A 20133-nucleotide genomic window follows, 5' to 3' on the forward strand; every position below is an offset into this window, starting at 1 on the left:
CATCTGCCCACCTTATCTGGTCCCCAGATAGCGGCCGTGTCACAGACATAACAAGCCCCAGTGCACTGGTATCCAGCGAAGCACCGTCTCTCCAAGCGCTCACCCTTCCACCTCTCCACCCAGCCAGCTGCTCACTCCTGCCACCACCCATCACAACCCATTCCCCCTGTCCTTAAACACAGCACAGGAAGAGGCTGCCACTGTTGGAAACTTTGGAAACGCAGGTTTCAAAAGATACACAGAGCCGCACTGGACCCACAGCTCCCACTCCGTTACCAAGTGGAGGTGAGCTCCTCGGAACCCCTCTCACCTGGGAAAGCCCACTGACCACAGGGGCACCCCGACCACTTTCAAAACCTCTGGCAGCCCTGTGTAGCCCAATGTAACGCGGCTGCCCACAGCAAAGGTACCCGCACACAGCTCTCACCCTGCAACCCCCCAATAGCTGGGGAAGAGTTTTCCCTTCAGGCCATAGCAGTGCTACCCTCTGGCTTCCTCTCTGAACAGCAGGGGAGACCCAAGGTTGCTCCAGCTGCTCTTGACTCTGCCCTCACAAGCAGTGCAAGGCAAACAGCTTTTGCACCAGCTGGAAAAGAGCCCTCACCCCCTCCGCTCAACCTCCACACGTCTCCCTTGACACCTCCCCACCTCTCCTCCCCACCAAAACAGACAGACAGAGGCGAGCAGGAGGTCCTACCTCTTCCTCAACGGGGAGCACAGAAGGCAGTAGCAGGCATTCTCCCCTTGTCTGCTTCCTACTGTGCTCCCTGGCAGCAACACCTGAGATGGGAAAGGAGAGCCCGTCTGACCTTCGGGAAGCAGGTGAGCTCCACTTTGGGCTCCCCCTGCAAACGGTCAGGTAAGGGAACGAGGCCGCCCGGGCTATAAGGCTCACAGGGAAGCCAAGGGCTTGGCCAAGCCGACGGCTCAGCTGCTAGATGTCCCCTCCAGCTCACGCTCCGTGCCAGGTGGGCCGGTGGGCAGACACAGTTCATCCCCCTCCCCAAAACACCAAGGATCCGCACGTCTTTTACACCACTCGCTTTTAATTACACTGCATAAGGAAAGGCCTCTCCTCGTGCCAGGACCCCCTGGCACAGCCACCCGGGGAGCTGGCTGGCCCATCAAGTCCTCAGTAGGTTTAGTGGTTCCCCCTCACCCTTCTCGTTTGCTTGGAAGCTCCTCCTGGTCAGTCCACTTCATCCCTGCAGCCCTCAGCGTCCTCGCTTTGCAGAGACCTATTTCCATACATCTCTCTTCCTCCCCTCCTCCATGCCTGAGCTTTGCCTGCTCAGTCCTGTGGGAGTCCCGCTTTGGCCTCCTGCAGCACCAGGCAGAGAGGAGGCAGGGCAAGAGTCATTGGTTAATAATTGTTCTAACCCCAATATAAATAGAAAAATACAACAAAACAAAGAATTGACTAGCTAAAAGATCCAATCTGCTGGGATGCCTGCAACGTGCTAGTGCAGAGTTCAGAGAGTGCTTGGTCCAGTGCATGGTACTGTAGATATCCAGAAACCTGTCCCGGCAGCCCCGCAGCCATCAAATCTTCCTGCGGCACCACACGTCTGTGTGAGCACGTCCTGGCCGTGGTCAGCTTGCCCAAGGGTGTTGGCTTCTGGGATCAGGCTGAATGGGAACGGTTGATAATAGTCCGATTTATTGCTGCTAAATGGTAAAGCCATTCTCTTCTGTGGAACGAGGATGTGCTTCGCTCTTACTTTTTGTGGAGGAATTTCATTTTGCTACCTGGAGAGACGGAGAAAGGAAAGTGGACTCCCCACAGTGACAGGGAAAACAAGTGCCATTTCTCACCACCCCTGGCGGAGCAAGCCTATGCAAAGAATCGCCCCTGCAGCCAGCCCTGGGGCCTTATTCATGGCCAACTGCCCTGCAAAGCTGGCAGCAGGTGCCTGCAGAGCAGGCCATAGCTCTGCCCACCCCCCGGGAGCAGCACTGCCGGCTGGGACTCTGCAAGCGCCCAGGCACATCCTCCAGAGCCCATTTGCCCAGCGGTCCTGGCAGGTGAATGTATTACTAAGCTCGCCTGCCAGAGCGTGTGTGGGTAAGAGGCAGGGCACACCACCCCTACAGACACTGCTGCTCTTAAATGGCCGAGAAGACAAGAGGGCCAGGGATGTGACCCGAACAGAAGATCAAACTCTCTTAGCCATGGTGTCCAGTGACTTATCGAGGACTTCTCAGTCTGGAGCTCTCGTCTAGCTCCCCTTACAGTGGAAAATGGATTCAACCTTAGGATACTCCTGGGCAATTCCCACCACTGATCCCTAAGGGCAAACCTGAAGGCAATGGAGACTCTCATCACTCTCCCTGTCAGGACCTGCATCCACCACCCCCAAGTCACTGGTTGCTCCATTGCCTCCTCAGACCTGCCCGTCTCCTTTGGAAGACACAGACATAGCTCATGGCCATCTCTGGCTCTCCACCTGCCTCCAGACAAGTGGCAGATCAGAGGGCAGAGCCAACAGCGTGCCAGAGCAGGGATATACGGCCAGGCACCCATCACTCAAGGCTCAGGGCACTGCTCTGCAGGAAGCCACACACAGTCACTAGCAAAGCCCTGCCACCCTTCGGCAGCTTCTCTGCTGCCAGACCTGAAGACAACGAGAAGCCTAAGCCTCCTGAGAAGCCAAGAATTTTGCTGCTTCCTTACCTAGGCCTTTCAGGAACCTATTGACTCCACTCTGCTCCCCACTGGGAAGTGTTTCCAGGTACTCCTGAGCCCGTACCTCAAACAGACCTGCAGAAAGAAAGAAGTCAACAACTTCTATTTTGCTTCCCTATAAATAAAAGTAAGAACACCCATCTGAAAGCATACTGTCCCAGCTTACCAATAAACTATTGCACATGAGAGGGAACAACTCGCCCCACCTCCTCCACCCGCTGAGCCCGGATGTGGGACTGGAGCTTTGGTCCTCCTCCTCCCTCCCCACAGCAAGGCTGACTGAGCTTTTGTACCTCGCACAGGGAGAGACAAAACCTCTGTTCATACTGCTGCGAATACGGCTAAGTCCAGAGAGTGAGATCATCTGGGGAATCGTCACGCGGGATTTACCACACTGCAAAACCTCTTTTACTCAGCCACCTATTCAAGTGTCCACTGCTCATTAGTGCTGGGGAGGAAAATACTAAGCCAGGACCGAGCAGCAGCAGGGATAAGAAACTTCAGCTGCCAGTAGAGCCCTTGGGACTGTGGGATAACAGGAGTGAAACAACAGAAGCAGCTTTGGGAAGGACATGGGCATCCATATTTTCTACTAACCAAAACAGCCATAACCAATCCAGCCAATTCTTCCTCTAGACACAGGAAGAGGACATGAGGGACTGCAAGAATAAACATCATTCCAGCTGTGTACCCCTTCTGTGATGGTCCTGATGGGAATTCAACATGGAACAGAAGAGGCACACACATGGAGGATACTACTTATGTCCCTTACTGCAGCGGTGAAGAGTGCCTGTAACCCCAACCTCAACAAGAAACTACCATATCACGCACAAAAAGCCCCTGTTCTCCAGCAGCCGGTGCCCATGCACTGTGCAAACTGTCTCACCACGCTCCTGTGAGGCGATGCTCCCCTTTGGCATGATAAGGAAACAGAGGCCAGAAATCCCCAAGTGACTTCTTGAAGGCCATGCAGGGGCGTCAGAACAAACCACCAGCCTGTGCTAGTGCTTCCCTACCACCTCCCTCCCGGTGTCCCTGCACAGACACTGCAGCCTCCAGCCATGGTGCTGGGGATGGAGCTGGTAGCTGTTGAGCATCTCCCAGCTCTCACAGGAGCAACTGCAGTTTCCACAACAGTAGAGCCCAGGCAGAGCCCCTCACCTCTGACCCCCTGCTTCCGCAGCTCCCGCTCCTGAATGAAGCCCCCGAACATCTGTGTCTCCATGAAGACCTCCAGGAAGCGTCGGAGACTCTTGGAGGAGACGGACTTGCGGAAAGCCTCACGCTGCAGGGTCCGCTCCTCTCGCTCGGTTGGGGTCAGGAAGAGGGAGTAGTGGCCCACGATCTCCACAAAGAAACGGACAAAGGCCTCGGACACCACCTCGTTCAAAGGGCTGGTCTCTAAGGAGAAAACAAAGAGGCAGTGGTAAGGACAGTGCTGTAAGGACATGCTAGGAAACGTCCTGGGTACAAACTCCCTGGCTTTTTTCAGATCCAGCCTGAGCAGAAAAAGCTGCTCAAGAGAGACAGCATCCTAGGAAGTGCTTGTGATGGAAAAGGACTGGGCTGCTACTACTTTGAAAGCCACCAAGCTTTGTCTTGGCTCCCCTGCAAGCAGGAGATGCCCATGCTGTCTCCCAAAGAGCTGTCTCAGCCCAATCGCCTGTGAGCCACATGGCCACCTCCGAGACTGCAGCTCTGTGGGAGGACTGTCCCCCGGAGGAGCCTGCATCACCCACACAGTCAGCAGCAGAGAGAGGCCTGTGGGAACACAATCTTCCCCTCCAAAAAGGAGTCCAGGTGTTCCCTGGAGCTGTAAGGGAAGGATGGACAGAGCTGGGAAGGGGTAAGTACTGTTTCTCTTCACACACAGAGAATTGTCCCTGGTGCAATGGAATGTTTAATACAGCTTCAGCCAATATCCTGACCTACCTCCAATTTCTGTGGTGTTAAATTCAATACAAGCCTAGTTCTCCCCTAAGAAGTGACAGGAGAAAAAGGGGCAGGAAAAGATGTGGTTTTAAGCTGAAAGGCACCATGCTTTACCCTGCTTGCCATTGACAGGCCCCTCCTCCTTGTCGCTCGCCAGCTCGTTCCTCTGCTCCAAAATGTGTTCTAGGGCGGCCTGCAGCTTGCGGGGCAGGATGGAGTCCTCATCTTCCATCTGTAAGACAGAGCCACCTCCTCAGGGCCTGGGGCCAGGACACAGCTGGCCCCTGCCCTTCTCCTCACCAGCTCCTATCCTGTCCCCAGCACGGCAGGGGGAGCACTAAAAATGAACTGTGAGGAGAGGAAGAGGGAGAGGGAGAAGGCGTAATACGCTTGGCACGTTCCCAGCACCTCCCAGTGCAGGACTATCAAGAAGCACAAGAGGAAGGAGAAAGGGGGTGTCTTTTCCCAAATGTTCCCCTCTTCTGGAAAAATTTTAGGTGTCTGACCCAAGAGGCTACTGGGCAGGGCTCACCCGTTGCCCCACTGACCACCTGCGAGCACTCGCACCACCACAAAGGGGACGAGGACGAATCTGAACAATGCTGGCGTGCAGCCAGGTGAGCACAACCCCCTGCTCAGCTCTGCTCAGGCACCGATCGTGTTACGGAGGCGTAACGAGTTCCCGTAGAGCAACGAAGCCAAGGAACTGCCGGTGACTGTGTGCAAGCTCCTAACAGCCCTGGCTGAGACAGTGTGATTTAGCTTAAACTTCCAAAAGAAAGGTCCAAGGTAAAGCATATCCCTGCAGCTAAGGCAGCTGGCAAGTGAGAACTGCACTGAAGGAGTGGCCTTCAGCCACACGCTACTGCCTGCAGCAGGAGGTGCACTTGTCCCTTTCTACCCATGGGACTTCAAGCAGGGCAGAGGCCGATGCAGCCAGTGCTCCTCAGCGATCTGCCAAAGAGCTCTGGGGCAAAACTAGCTTCCTGGGCCAGGAGTATGTTCGCTAATCTGTCCTTTCCCTTTCAATATCCTGCTCCTCCTGTCCACAACAAAGGGAAGTAAAAATCAGCAGGCAATCTTGTCTGCAGAGCAACACACAGGCTCCTGTGTACCAGCTTCCTACTTATGACCCATCCAGTGCAAGGACTGGAATAAGGAACGATAAGCTCCTCGGGCAGGAAAGATTTGAAGAAATCATCAAGGCTCCCTTCCGCACCGAGGGCTGGATATGTGATAGGAGATCATAGAAGCATAGAATCGTTTGGGTTGGAAGTGACCTTAAAGATCATCTAGTTCCAACCTTCCACTAGACGAGGTTGCTCAAAGCCCCATCCAGCCTGGCCTTGAACACTTCCAGGGATAGGGCATCCACAGCTTCTCTGGGCAACCTGTTCCACTTCCATGCCACCCTCACAGTGAAGAATTTCTTCCTTACATCTAGTCTAAATCTACTCTCTTTCAGTTTAAAGCCATTACCCCTTGCCCTATCACTACAAGCCCTTGTAAAAAGTCCCTCTGCAGCTTCCTTATAGGCCCCCCTTAGGTACTGGAAGGCTGCTCTAAGGTGTCCCTGGAGCCTTCTCTTCTCCAGGCTGAACAACCCCGACTCTCTCAGCCTGTCTTCATAGGAAAGGTGCTCCAGCCCTCTGATCATCTTTATGGCCTTCCTCTGGACTCGCTCCAAGAAGTAGACTGACAGACACAGGCTGGAAGAGCCCGCGCTGCTCCCCAGCAGACAGTGCTGAGCCGAGGCTTTCCAGCTCTACCCTCAGCCAGGGTGCCACTTAAGGACCCTCAGTGCTCAAGTGCCACCGTTTCCCCTCTTTAAAAAAAAAAACAAAAACAGAGGGAGAGATAATGCACAATGATTTGGTCCTCGGCAGCTGTTGTTTGGGACGCTGATATTATGTATGTACACAGCAACCCTTATAATGCTGCCAACCACAAACCCTGCCTCAGTTTGTGTGGGGAGTAAGTGATCCAGCCAACCAGGCAGGTCAGCAAACACAGATGGAGGCAAGGTGTGGTGGAAAAAGAGAAAAGAAGGTGAAGGATACAAAATAGCTCTGCTCACCTGTCTCAGAAACCGGTTATTTACAAGGTCAACGACTAGGACCTAAGAACAAAAGAGCAAGAAAAAAAGGGGAAGTCATTATTTCCATGATCAGAGTGTATCTTAATCTGTAACTGCTCTGAAGGAAACGCACCCTGCCCCTGCTCCTCCTACCCACCACCGCAGCTGGAGGAGGCACCCAGCGTGAGCCAAGAGCAGAGCCCTTGTTGCGGCTTTCTAACGACGTCGCCGCAAACCGCAGAACAGCTTGGACAGCAGGAGGCTGTGCTCCAAGCCCAGCCCACCACTCCTCACTGCCACGTCGGGGTCAGAACTCTGTCTTTTCTCCCTGTGCGCTGCACCGCTGTCACCTGGGTGGGCAGGGAGGGAAATGCCCCCCCCAACCACGTTCAGCCTTGCTGCGTTCACCCTTGTGTATCATGAATCCAGTTCTTAATTCCTTCCATTAATTAGAGGAGCAGCTACCCTGGCCAATTTGTAGCAATCATACTTCAAGCCTGGCAGACTTTGTGCTTAGCCCCTAGACAGCACTATGCGGAAACCAACAGAAACTTTAATAAAATCATCTCCCACCCGCAGCAGCCCCCGCGGTGGGAGATCCCAGCCCCCTGCCTTCCCAAGCTGCGGACAAGGCAGAGCGCAGACCTCTGCCTCCCCGGGGGATGTCCACCTCCTCCCTCACCCCACGCTCGCAGGAGCCAGAGGACGAGAGCTCGGCTCCTTCATGCTGCCAGCGGCCAAGGCGGACTCTCGAGAGCAGCCTTTCTGGGACAGCAGACAACTCGGCCCACTGGAAGCGACTGAGAGTAAGGCTGCGGTGTGGGTGCACAGCTTACCTCCTCTACTGGGAGCTCCTTCAGGCGAGGCAAGGAGCTGGAGAGCAGGCCGATGAGGAAGGGGGTGGGTGAGCACACGATGTCAATCATGGAAGGCGGCAGCACGGGGATGTAGGTGTGCTGCCAGGTGAAGGGGTACAGTAGGGCCACCGTGGCATGGCAACACTTGGAAAGAGTGCTGGAAGATGAAACGCAACCAAGGGTAATGGCTGGTCAGTCAGGAGGTAAGCGGTGCTTCCTAGAAAACAGGGCTCTTTCAAACGTTCTCTGATTGATCTCTGTAATTACCAGGGGCTTTCCCAGATTTCTGACCCCATTTTTCAGCTTCAGAGGCAATGACCTGAGGTAGAAGCCCAGGTTATGAAAGATGATCCTGGCCCACACACATGACAAGACATAGGTCTTCCTGAATCCAGCATCTGCTACTCCAGTGCTCTGCTCCTCTGCCCCTTGGCTTGCTACCTGTGCAGCATATATGCTTTGCCTTTGGGCAACCCTTAGTTGGAGTAATCACAGGGCAATGCCAAGCTTTTCTGTTGGTCCCAATCATGTTGATAGCTCCTAGCAGCCATGCCAGAGCATGGGGGAAAGAGGAAGGCAGCAATCTCCAGCCAAGGCTATCCAGGCAGCCCGCAGCCTGTGGAGCCTGCCAAGGCTACTCAGAACCATGGGAGAGTAAAATCCCAGGAGGGGAGCACTTGGCTGGCCTCTGTAGGAAGCTGCCCATGGCCCACGAGACTGAAGCCTTCCATCTTCTCCCTTCAAATGCCACCAGCAGCTCAGCTGTAAGCGCCTTTGCTAACAACTTCCAAGAGGGTCTGTCCAGAAATGCCATCAGCTCTCTGGCAGGAGGCAGGCAGGGTCTGCAGTCAGACACGGCAGAGCTCGCCGCAGGGTACCAGTTACTCATCCATTCTGGGTCTGGAAGCATTTGTATGTGTCAAGGGAGGGGGAAGGCTCACCACTATAAACCCTGTATATAACATAATTTTATTTTACTAGCATCCAGGTCTTGTAAGGCTGGAGGAGGGGAGGAAGGCTGGTGTGGCTGGGAGGAGTCACATCCCCGAGGAAGGACGCCCAGCTGGCTCCTGTTAAACTCCAGGGGAATTTACACTCAGCAACCCGGATCTGGCAGTTTATTGCTGACTTGAGAGGGAAGGGGTTTGATGGGAGTGGACTAGAGCTCGCTCTGAAAAGTGAAGCCTGCTTTCCCTCCCCCCCTCACTCCAGCTAAGTCTGGTGGATTTGAATCCCCGTGCTGTTAATGCTAACACACACTGAGCAGAGTGGCATGACTGGGCTACAGCTGGCTGACTTTCATCAGATAAGTTCAGTTTAGCAGAACACAATTGTGGTTGCTGGGACATCAGTGTGACCGTATGAAGTAATCACGCAGTAAACATCATTAAACACATGACGCTATTGGAGATAAGTAAATCCTAGGGGAGAGGCTGGAATCTGCTTAACATGAGAGTTTTATCTAGGACTGCAATAGGTATGGAATAGGTGCTTGGGAGGGACGCCTGGGATGTGTGTGCTGAGAAAGTCTCTTCACAAGATGGGGACAGTTTCCTCTCCCTGCGCTCCCAGAGGCTTGTCTCTTCTTAAGCAGATACTCTATGAAAACAGAGGAGGACCCTTCAAAGGCTGTGACACAGACTGGTAGCTTTAAGCCGTTAAATGGGAAAACCCCCTCCATTCCACATACTTGTTTAGGAAGGTCTTAGCATATCCCCCTCCCTTCTCCATATTCATTCCTGCTGGCTGCCCCTCTGTCGCTGTTCTCAAGCTGTGCCTGCCTTAATCAGTAAGCCCACATCTTGCTGTCTTTACCACACATGCAAGGTAGATAATGAATCCAAGAGAAACAAAATGAAAATGAGAAAACACAGAACTAGTAAGAAACAGGAATATTTCAAAAAAAAACCACCCAGAAAAAAAGTGGGAACAGTATCAAAGTAGATTATTTTTCTTGTACCTTTCATACAAGCTGATCTTGAAAGGAACTACAACAGAAGTGAATGTGGCATCTTAAAAGTGCACTCTAAGTTAATGAGATCCTTTAAAAACTGTTTCCTTTGAGGCTGCACTACTTGCATACCCATACATTTCAGGCCATGTCAGCAGATGCAAAAGCAGAGGCTTCTCTTCCCCTCTATTACTGCAGAGCATATTTTCCACTCCTCAATTTCTGACTGATAATAGCCCCAGTAATAACAGCAGCAGCATAGTGAAAGCTGAAAGAACTCCTCCTTTTATTACTTGTGCGCAGCACTGTGGCATTACTCTTAGACCACCACCAATGGACTTCCCCTTCTTTGAGGAGAGGTTGAATGTGGAAGTGTTAGAAGTTTCACCTTTGTCACAAATCCTCGATCTCGAAGGCGCATCCAAATTGCCTGCCTAAAGGTGGGAACTGACTTCATAGATAGCACTTGAAAACCAATGGAAAAGATCTCTGTGATTCCAGGTAGCTCCACAGAGGAACAGTGAGCAGCTGAAGTACGTGGTTATTTATGGCATGGTGAGATATTACGGCATGCTGTCTCCTACTATATTTATGGTGGCTTGTTCTTCCCTCAACCCTGCTCTCAAGTCCCAGCGAGTACACATGGTACGTGAGAGATTGAGTGGGAGGAAAGATGGCTGAGGTCCAGTTAGTGGAAGTCACAGACAGAGCTGTGTAAGTCTGAAATCGTATGTCCCACACACTGGGAAGTAAAGACAGCTTCCCCTTCCACCCTTCCATCTGTGAATGCCTCATTGCCTCCAGGATGAATCCTAGTGATCTCTGCTCTGAAACATTTCTCACTGTGGAAGACATTTTGAGGGAACAATACTGAAAGGAGTGAGATCTGTGAGCCTCCTTTGAAGGCACAGCAGTTCAGAGATGGACCCAGAGGAGGTAACACTGAGGTCTCTCTTCCACATGCGATTCAGTCAGACTTGCTCTGCAGATAGTCTCAGGGAGCTGCAGCTTGCCAGGAGCCCAGCAGAACCTCAGTGCTTTGGAATGACTCAAGCCTAAGCTCCCTCCTTCTCTTGCATACAGCACTGCAGCGAGCACTAAGGAACTGCTGATTCACACCATGGCTACTGAGCCTTGCGAAACAATCCAGTATGATAAATTCCTTTTATGCCATCTGTGTGATTCTGTGCTCTTCAGCCAGCAGCAATGGGGGAGACTGCCCAAACTACACCTCAGTCATAATACCGCAGGTACATCTGTGTAGAAGGTGAATATGGCCACTGAAGTTCTGGGCACTGCTCAAGCTAGATGCCTCTTTCTAGGAGATGTGCTCAGAAACAACTACAGTTGATGTGCACAACGCAACTGGAACAGTTCAGTGCACTCTTTCAGTGTCAGTCAGCCCTTTGAGGGCTCTTATACCAAACAGGCAGCCAATGCCTTTGGGTAGCTACAGCCAATGTCCCCACTGAAACCCTGATATCCTGGGACACATGCACCATAACCATGATGATGACTGCTGCCATTGGAATAATACTGACCCAGGGTGCTGCATTTGCTTGGTGCACTCCAGATGCCACCAAGAACGAAGAGATCTACCCAGTGTGACTGCAGTGTGCTCTGGGGAGTGCCATGCACTACCCTTAGGCCACAGAAGTTCAATGCCAGTTGTTCAAATGGGACACAGACACCACTTTTTAAGGCCTTTGGTTTCAACAGTAATCCTTAAAATAATGCAGATCTTTAAAGAACACTTTCAAGATACCAAGCACATTTTCATGGGTTCATTCAGCCTCCTCTAGGGAACGTGGCTGAGCTGAGTGTCTGATGTCACTTGCACAGGAGCTTACAGGAAAGACTGAAATATTGCTAACACAGAGGTTAAAAAGTATTGATGTACACAAAGAACCATGTCAGATCCCTCCCTAAAGGGCTCTTTTGGATGTAGACCAACACACAAGTATCTCTGGCTGAGCACTCCCTTGGTCAGAGCAGTGATATTGCAGCAATTTGTGACATTTGTTTGCTTGAACAACAGGCCTTCCCACCACACAGCATCCTATGCAAAAACCTACCACACAGCACCCTATGAAGCTGCTGTTTCTTGGTAGCTACCTTGAACAGAGGTGGCCAATACAGAAACTAAACACGACAGCTGCAACTACACAGCAACTCTTCTTCCTCTCCTGGGAAAACTTGCTCCAAGACTAGCTTGACTTGCTCTAAAAAGACACCTTGACAACTTGCAACTGCTTCTAAGGAAGGATACTGGCTGCTCAGTTTGGTTGCTTTCCTCCCAAACTTTAGACTGACTACAGGGTCTCCAGCTTTTGGCTCCAGAGGCAAGCACCTATGCTAAAAAGCCCCCCACGCTGAATCCCTCTTTGGGTTTAGGATACTTCATGATTTCTGAAAAACACTATGATTCAATCAGCCTTTTGGAGTTTAATGCCAGGAAGCCCTTTGCTCCCTGCACTAACCAAACTGCTGAAAATACACTAGCATTTGGCAATTTAAGATGGTTTGATTACATGGGTTTTTCTTTTCTTTTTTATAAGTTCTGCTACAGTAGGATTCATTTTACAAACACCTTTGGGTTTCTGACACTGTGTCACATCTGGATTTACTTATGATGGATTGCAGATCTGGTTTACAACATTTAGCAGGGGCAGGAGCTTCCAAACATTGCCCCGTGACTTTGCACAGCATTGCAGCAAATCCAGCCAGGGGGATGCCAAGTTCCACCAGCTGTGGGGACCGTCACTGCCTCCCACCGACGTGGCAGGTTAGTGCAGGTGAAGAAGCGAGCGTTAAGATGCTCTGAAGAAACAATGCTATTATTCGACATCCAAACTTCATCCTTGGGTTTCTTCTTCTTCCTAACCACAATACAAAAAGGAGAAACCTGGGAGGCTGGGATTCACAGTCCCAGATTTGTTTTTGTAGCACATGGAAAAGACTTCTTTTTGATTATTAATTACCTTTTACTGGGGATGACCACATTTAAAGTGTCTACTCTAATTCTTTCAGATCTGCCTTTGATAACAATGACCACTTTGTGTTGTTGACACAGCTGTGGTTTCTGGCAGGGACAGAGGCAATTGCTCGAGTTGGTCAGATCTACAACAGGCTTTTGAGGAGATCTGGAAAAAGGGAGCCTTGATTTTAAGCCTGTGTAAGTTTTCCTGTTTTAAAAAGCGCTCTGAATCTAACACATCTCCCCCGCAGGCCAGTAAAAACTGCCCAGCTCTAAGTACCTTGTGAAATCAGGCCACTTCTATTTGGAAGATGCATTCTAAAAGGTTGGTCAACAGTGCCTTGAACTGCATGCCAGACAGCATCACTTGGAAACAAAAGCAGCTCTAAGGTTGCAGAGCCTAACCCACGCCATAGCCTCCGCTGCCCCAGGACTAAAGTTTACCGTACAGGAGTGAACAAAAACTAGGGAAGACTACAGAGACCAACATAGTTTTAACAAAGTTATTTTCCTGGGTTGCAAGGCAATGTATACTCCAGTTTCCATAGTGATAGAGGAAAAAAAAAAACCCACAACAACCCACCCAAAAACTAATAAACCAAATTCTTTCCTTTTCCGCTGCCAAGCTTTGGATTGACAGGTCTTTAAAAAACACTCACAGTTCATTCTAAAGATGGAAAAGACAAAGTATTTCACTTGCTGTACACTTGTTAAATGCATTTTTTGGCTCAGCTTGAAAACATTTCACAGTTCACACAGTATTTGGCAAGAGACCTTTCAGCTTTCTTTTCCCACAGACTGATCTTATAGCAATTAAAAGATGTAAATAAATTGCATACATCATTTTCTCTGTCACTCACACCCAGACACACCTTCACACACATGTACAGATTGTTGATAGTGCCCACACGAAGAACTGCAAAGATGAATGATAAATGTAATTCATTATGCATCTTTCACCATGTCACCTGCACTCTTCCCCTTAATCCATCTCAGCTGGATTACTTCTAGCATTCCTAACCTCTGAGCAGTTTCCAACAGCTGCTTTTATCAGTTTTTTTCTTCTCTTAAGCTATTGCCAAAAAGCATTTCTTTTCTTTCCTCTGAAATTGGCATTTCCAGCCCTAAAGTAAATACTACTTAATATTCATTGAGTTCAATGTGTTCCTGTCCCAGGAAAAGTATCATTTGGACAGAAAATCCTGAATCTACAGTACCATCAGTTTTTAAAACATGGACTTTCCACCAACAAGTAGAAGAGACTGTGACCTTATGAAAGGCTTACCAATCCAGTGCACTCAAATCACTGGACTGGATTAAAATACAATAGCTTACTTAATTTTGAGGGTTATTTTCTTTGGTTTGTGTTTTTCAAGCTTTTACAGTCCTTTAGGGTAATTTTTGAGTTTTTTCTCCACAAAAATGAGCCAGAGAAACTTCATATTTTGTTACAGGAAAAGAAAAAGACTCTCCTGAAATTGCTCAGAGCAAGGTCTTCTCAGAAACATCAAACATTAGAAGTCTTGTAGAGAGCTGGCAAATCTACGGTAAATATTTGAATCTGAGCCCTGTAGCCTAACAGACCCTGGGTCTTTAAAACATGACAATTCTTTTTTTCACAGAAGCAAGCTGTTTATGGTATATTTAGAGATTCTAGAAACTATAATTCTATAGCGCTCTCCCATTCTTTTTTACAGGCCTGGGCAGCTGGACTCATTCCTAAGGACCCTGGATATACTGACAAAAGATACAGGGGTGGGGGGACGGGGAACAAAACACCAAAACCCATCAAAGTGCTTTGAATTAGAGGTACTCTTTAACACACACCATGCTCAGAATACATGGTGGTGTGCTGTCATATAAAGATGTGATAGGAAAAGATCTGGTAAATAAAGGTTCATTCTGAAGTGATGCCTTTAAAAAAAAAAGTTCCCTACCATTTACTCTTACCACCCAGCCCTCATGTAGAGATTACAATGTCATCTGTGTCCTTAACAGATTTTCTCAGAATGTAAAATGTGTCCTACAGAGGAGAAGAAAAACGTTTGAAAACAAAGCCTGTCATCATAAATTATCACATAAATCATATATGCTACATAGAAATCTAGAGTTTGGATGAATTCTCCCATTTTCAATGCAAGTCTGAATGCTCTGCATGAAATGCATGGCTTAAGTATCCAGAATACTAAGTATCTATGTATCAGTGACTATAAAGAGTCAAATCTTCCCCCCTCTGACCCAAGGCAGCTGCCAAAAACTGCAAGCAGCCAGTGCTGCCTGGATGCTACAGCTCCCCTCTCTCCAGCTTTCCTATTCCTGTGATGAGGCTGCCTGAGGTCTGCCCGCAGAGAGCCCCGGATCCCTGCAGGATGAATTTTTCCCTTCACTTTCCTGTAGAAGGGGCCTCCCCATTCTTTGCCCCAGTGCTCAGTCCAGTCCCAGAGCTGCAGCCTGCTGCCTGGAAGTTGTGAAAACAGACAGCTTAGGGGCATTGTACACTCCTGAAACCTGAGCGTGCTCCTAAGTGTCATTACTCATCCAGGCAGCTTTTCTTTCTCCAGCCTTGGCGAACTCTCCTCCCTGAGTCCTCAAGTGCTTCAGGGGCTGGAGAGCTGCCAGAGACCAGCTGCACAAGATCTTAAAGAAACCTGGGCCCATTTTCATAATTTAGGAGAGCAAACAAAAATATTTTTAAAAAAAGCAAATTGAGCAGATTCAAAATAGAAGGGAGAAGTCCTCTGTCTCATTCCCTCTCACTGCATACTTTACTTTCATCCCTCACAAGAAAAGGTCCTTAGAAACCAATATTAAAATACAAGCTGAAGATTTAAGATCTTGTGACATCAGGGAACAACCCAGAAGGGACAGTGATCTCTGCCCAAGGCTTGATCTCTGGAAACTCCAGCACAGCTCAGTGGGGAACACTGCAGCATCATGGAGCAAAAGGAGGCGTTTTGCTTCTTTAGCGCCAGGGATATGCTCTGAAACTGTCTGGAGGAAAGGGAATTTGGTTCTCCTTGGGGATGAGAAGCAGTATGCTTTTTGCAAGCTGCAAAGCGAAATTATGCTGCATGGCCTGAGTTCCCCACTCCTGGGAAGTACAGCCCTACTCACATCAGACAGGGAGTTGGAAAAGACCAGAGAAGAAAAAAAGAACAAAGCAGAGAGATCAGTCACTGCAGTCTTTTCAGCCTCCCTTCCTTGGCAGCATTTTTTTTTAAAGAAATGCAAGAGGGTACCTGAGCTTGTCTGCGATAAAGATCACCCTCCTTTCCAGAAGCAGGGAGGCAAAGACTCTGCTCAGGTGCCGCACACTGAGGGATGTGAACAAGGACTCAAAATCAACATGCTCAAGCCTGGAGTCAAGAGGCCGCCGCAGCTCGATGACCTGTTGGAGAGAAAAAGACCACGGGTGAGCTCTTGCTGTCTACCCATACTGTGGCAAGCAAGGACCCAGCAGGTATTTTCACAGTTCACAAGCCTTACTGACTGTGCTGGTGAACAACGCACAGCATTAAGCCCTCAAACACAGTCTTTCCAAAGACTTGCCACAAATCCTGCTTCCAGATGAAGACAATCCAGAGTCCACTCCAATGGGCACAGCATGAGACCAACCACAAGTTCTCCCCACTGGACTGAGGACAGGGAGCTCTTCATAAGGAGGAAAACTAGTTTGTGTCCAGCTATGAGTGATTTCCAGCCTTTCTGGCATTCAAGCAGCAGACTGGCATGGAGCCTTTCAGATTTGCACTCTTATTTTTACAGTTATGATTTATTTATTTTTTTTTTACTGCAAGAATCTGGATGCCTAACTTACTGACTACAATTTTTTTATGTCAGTTACAGAAAAGAGCGTCCTGTAAGCATTTTCTTTTGTTCATATCTACTTAAATAATTCCTGTCACAGCACCTTAGCACTTCATACTCCTTATCTTAGATGCTTATCCAAATTGTTCTTGAAAGCTTCCAACACAAGATAGTTCATAAATCCCACAAGAAAATTACTATAGTTCTGAACTACCCTAAGCAACACCAAGCCTGCAGCTGAAACATCTCAGTGGCAAATTACTTAACTACTTGTCTTACTCGCAGTATACACTCAGAGCAAGTGGTCATCTTCCCCTCTGCAGGAAACTTCTCATATATTGGAAGGTTATTGTCACGTGTCCTCCCTTGTCCTTTGTTTTCTATATTAAGCAAACAATTTTCTCAAGCTTTGCCTGTATTTTCTAAACCACTTAATAAGTGGAACTACTCTTCTGGGGCTTTCTCCTAGTGTTTGCCTTTTTTGGAAAATATTCTAAATAAATTTCCATCAATGCTGGGAAGCAGAAAAAATTGCATTTATTTATTATTCATCCTTTCACTGTCTTTCACAATGCAGAAGTTTGCCTAAATAATACCATACTGTTACTTCTGCTCACTTTATGGCCTACTATACCACCAGATCCTTTTCTGAACTACTGTTGCTCACTCAGTTATTTCCATGTTGTATTAGACTACTCATTTTTCTTCCCAGCATTTTGCTCTTGTCCATATTGAATTTCAGACTGAACCTGCAATTTAGCAGGGTCATTTTGAATTTTAATCCCTTACTCTCCAAAGTGCCTGCAACCCATCCCAATGCTGTCATCTACCCATTGTGTAAATGTGGGGTTTATGCCATCAACCAGATAATTAATGAACGTTAAGGATCCTAGAAACAAAACAGCCAAAACTTTCTCACAGCCTGACAGCACACCATTGGGACTCTACTCCTTGAGTGCAGATTTTTAACCAGCTATGCATGTGCTCTGCAAAATTGCATTTAGTTTGGACTGGTTTCAGTTTGGTTGAGAATGTCATCATGTACTGCTATGATGAAAGCCCTCAGAAACAACCTCTATCAACTCGCTTTCTTCTCTCCCACGTTCAAGGCATACCATGCCCAACAAGACTACGTTCAGTTTGGCTCCCTCCACCCTCCCTCAATGCTATCTGCAAAAGCTCTGCACTCTTAAAACCCTCCCACTGTTCTCACACCACGCTGTGGGAGATGCAACACATACCCTCACCTCCATGCTGTGAAAATGCCACTCTGAAAGGCTGCAACATTGCCCTTGTGTGGTTTCAGGTATTTTTTGACCAGAAGGCCATGCCCTGTCCTCCATGAACAGCGGTTCTGTATTAAGGATGCTGGAACATACGCTATGAATCCTGTCTTCAGGAAGTTAAGTGTGAGGGGCCTCGAGCAGATCCAAGATCATGTGCTATGCCATAAGGTCCACCAGTCTGTGCCACTTGGCCTCAAGGCCAATGCCTCATTTCATTCTGCCATATCAGCACAGCTAATGTGTCCTCACCTTCATCTTTACAATATGATTTCCTTTTTGATGGTCACTGGAAAAGCCTCCATGCCATCCCCTCTGGGTCCCTTACTTTACTCCGTAGCTTCCCCTGCCCCACAGCTGCCAGACAATCTGTCCTTGAAGATCCTCAGTGCTATAACACAGTCTCAACTTCCAGTTGCCAGTTTGCTGGCCTAGGTCTCCCTGTCTCTAGGGTGGTGTCTTTACCTCTGTTCCTGAGCCTGGCAAGAAGTTCTTGACTGTAATCGTCCGGCCCAAAGCTGGGAAAGGTGCCTCCATGACACTTCTCATGAGAGGCTGCACCAGGGCTGGGGAAATGCCCCGTCTCTTCTCAACCTCATCCAAGATCTGAAATAAAGGCATGAAGATACAAAAACATGTAAATCAGGAGGAGGGAAGTAACACCAGGAATGAAGTGCACCAGTATCTACGTTCTTTCCTTAACCCAGCATTGATATGGAGCATTGAATCATAAGGAAGAAGGTAAAAGGTGCAACTGAAGACCCCTAATTTCCTTCAGCAAGAGAAACCCAGCTCCAGTGAGGTCACTGGAAAGCTTACAATTTGCAAATGCCCCACCACTCTTGCAGTCAAGACTGCACCTTTTAATCTCTCAGTGCTTGTGTTCTGGTAGTTCTGCTGAAGCAAGAAGGCAACAGCTGACAATTCAGTTTTCCTTTCAACTGTGTTTTTGCTAGGTTCTGGAATTAGCATGTGGTTGCCTTGCCAACACTATTTCAGGCCCTTTCTTCAGTCATCAGCTTCCCCGATCACCATTCTTCTGTGTTGACTTTACCTTCAGGTCCCTCTTGGCCTACAGCACAAATTCCCTCTCTTCGCCCCTCACCTTAGAGAAGAGATTGAAGCATCCAAGGCGACTCACAATGCAGTAAACTTCCGGGAGACGCTTCCCTTTCCCACTGGGCTTTCAAGACAAATGCAAATACACAGACAAAAAACACCAAGAAAATGTCAGAGTTATAACTACTGCAAAGATAGAGTGAGAGGTCTTAGTTCTGCAGCTCACTGGCTGGCTCAGAAACTGGTAGATATTTGACAGCATGCTGCTGATGACAATACCTTAAGTCTGGCTCAAACACTGGTACACTAGAAACAGTGGGGAGAAATAGGCACATCCACTGTATGATCCCAACCTCCCTAAGTCAAATGATTAAGGCAGGGCAGACTGCTCTACAGAGACAACTCTGAGCCTACAGAACCAGCACAGGTTTAGACAACTGCTTAGTAGTTATCTAAACCTAAGGGAGACAAATCCTATCTTCAGCTTAGTGGTGAAACAACAGTCCATGCTCATAATGTTAAGTGCTGGTGTAAGGAAACAGTAAAAGAGCTATGCCTGGAGTGGAGGATGGTACTCATAGAGGGACTTTGGCACTGAGCAGAGCAGAAGAGAGCAAAGCTGCTCTGCTGGTGCTCTTTCTTTCCACACTGAAAGAGTAGGGCAGCAGCTTTCCACTTTCCAGAATGGGTGCCAGTAGCACCAACCCCACAGAAGGCTGCATCTCTAGGAAATTTAAAAAAACAGGGATTATTACCAGCAGTCTCCTACAGTATCCAAATCGCCTGCTTCCATCTTCCCCCGTTAGGACAAATGAGAAAGTCTCACTGCAGAAAGAGAAACCAGAAGGACAAGATACCCATCATCCACATTAAAAGTCTCTGACATACAAACCCAATAAATCCACAATATTTTTGCATTTCCAATACACCCCTGTCAGGGCTCTGCCCAATTTTCTACCATAACAGCTCTCATATTTAATTAGCTTGATATATAAATCTGTTTCTCATGAATCAGGATACGAAGTACAGTACTCACCTGGCAAACTGATGGATGGGGGCCCAGTCCTTTGCATCAGGGAAGCAAAACTGGGGAATAGCTTTCAACTGATCTTCTGCCTCACGCATGAATTTGAATGAGCGCTCAAGCTAGCAGAACAGAGAGAAGAATGTTTCCAATTAGTCATGTGGGGATGGAATGACTTCAAATATTTTTTCTGTGACAAATGAAGAGATGATGACAGAGGCTAAGCTTCTGCCTGGAAGATATTAAAATTTCTGTGATTCTGGCTCACCTAATCTTTAGATATTTTAAAGTAACTCTGTGCCCCCAATTCCACCAAGCCCTGCACCTGCAGCACCTGTCCCTGCTATATTGTGTCTCTAACCTAGGACACATCTTCCAGCAAGCGGCAAGAGAACTGAAGTCTGAGGGGAGCTCTGGTTACATCCCATTTACAAACACGCTGTCACACTGGCTCTGTATTTCTCCCATTGCTTGTTCCCC

At 48.6% G+C, this 20133-nt stretch overlaps 1 protein-coding gene across 4 annotated transcripts in view; it reads right to left on the bottom strand.

Moving 5' to 3' along the window:
* Positions 1–1032: 1032 nt before the first annotated feature.
* Positions 1033–20133, bottom strand: part of DENND2A (DENN domain containing 2A) — a 61618-nt gene continuing 42517 nt past the window's right edge. For all 4 annotated transcript variants that reach the window (XM_075052003.1, XM_075052002.1, XM_075052005.1 and 1 more), the window contains 11 exons: positions 19666–19775; positions 19385–19454; positions 18676–18753; positions 18036–18176; positions 15720–15868; positions 7532–7709; positions 6696–6737; positions 4733–4850; positions 3848–4087; positions 2675–2761; positions 1033–1749 (listed from right to left, as the gene is read on the bottom strand). In XM_075052003.1, the coding sequence (XP_074908104.1) occupies positions 1718–1749; positions 2675–2761; positions 3848–4087; positions 4733–4850; positions 6696–6737; positions 7532–7709; positions 15720–15868; positions 18036–18176; positions 18676–18753; positions 19385–19454; positions 19666–19775 (1245 nt within the window). In that variant the 3' untranslated portion in view covers positions 1033–1717. The remainder of the gene's footprint in view (positions 1750–2674; positions 2762–3847; positions 4088–4732; positions 4851–6695; positions 6738–7531; positions 7710–15719; positions 15869–18035; positions 18177–18675; positions 18754–19384; positions 19455–19665; positions 19776–20133) is intronic.

The sequence above is a fragment of the Buteo buteo genome, chromosome 19 (assembly GCF_964188355.1).
Source record: "Buteo buteo chromosome 19, bButBut1.hap1.1, whole genome shotgun sequence".
Taxonomy (NCBI): domain Eukaryota; kingdom Metazoa; phylum Chordata; class Aves; order Accipitriformes; family Accipitridae; genus Buteo; species Buteo buteo.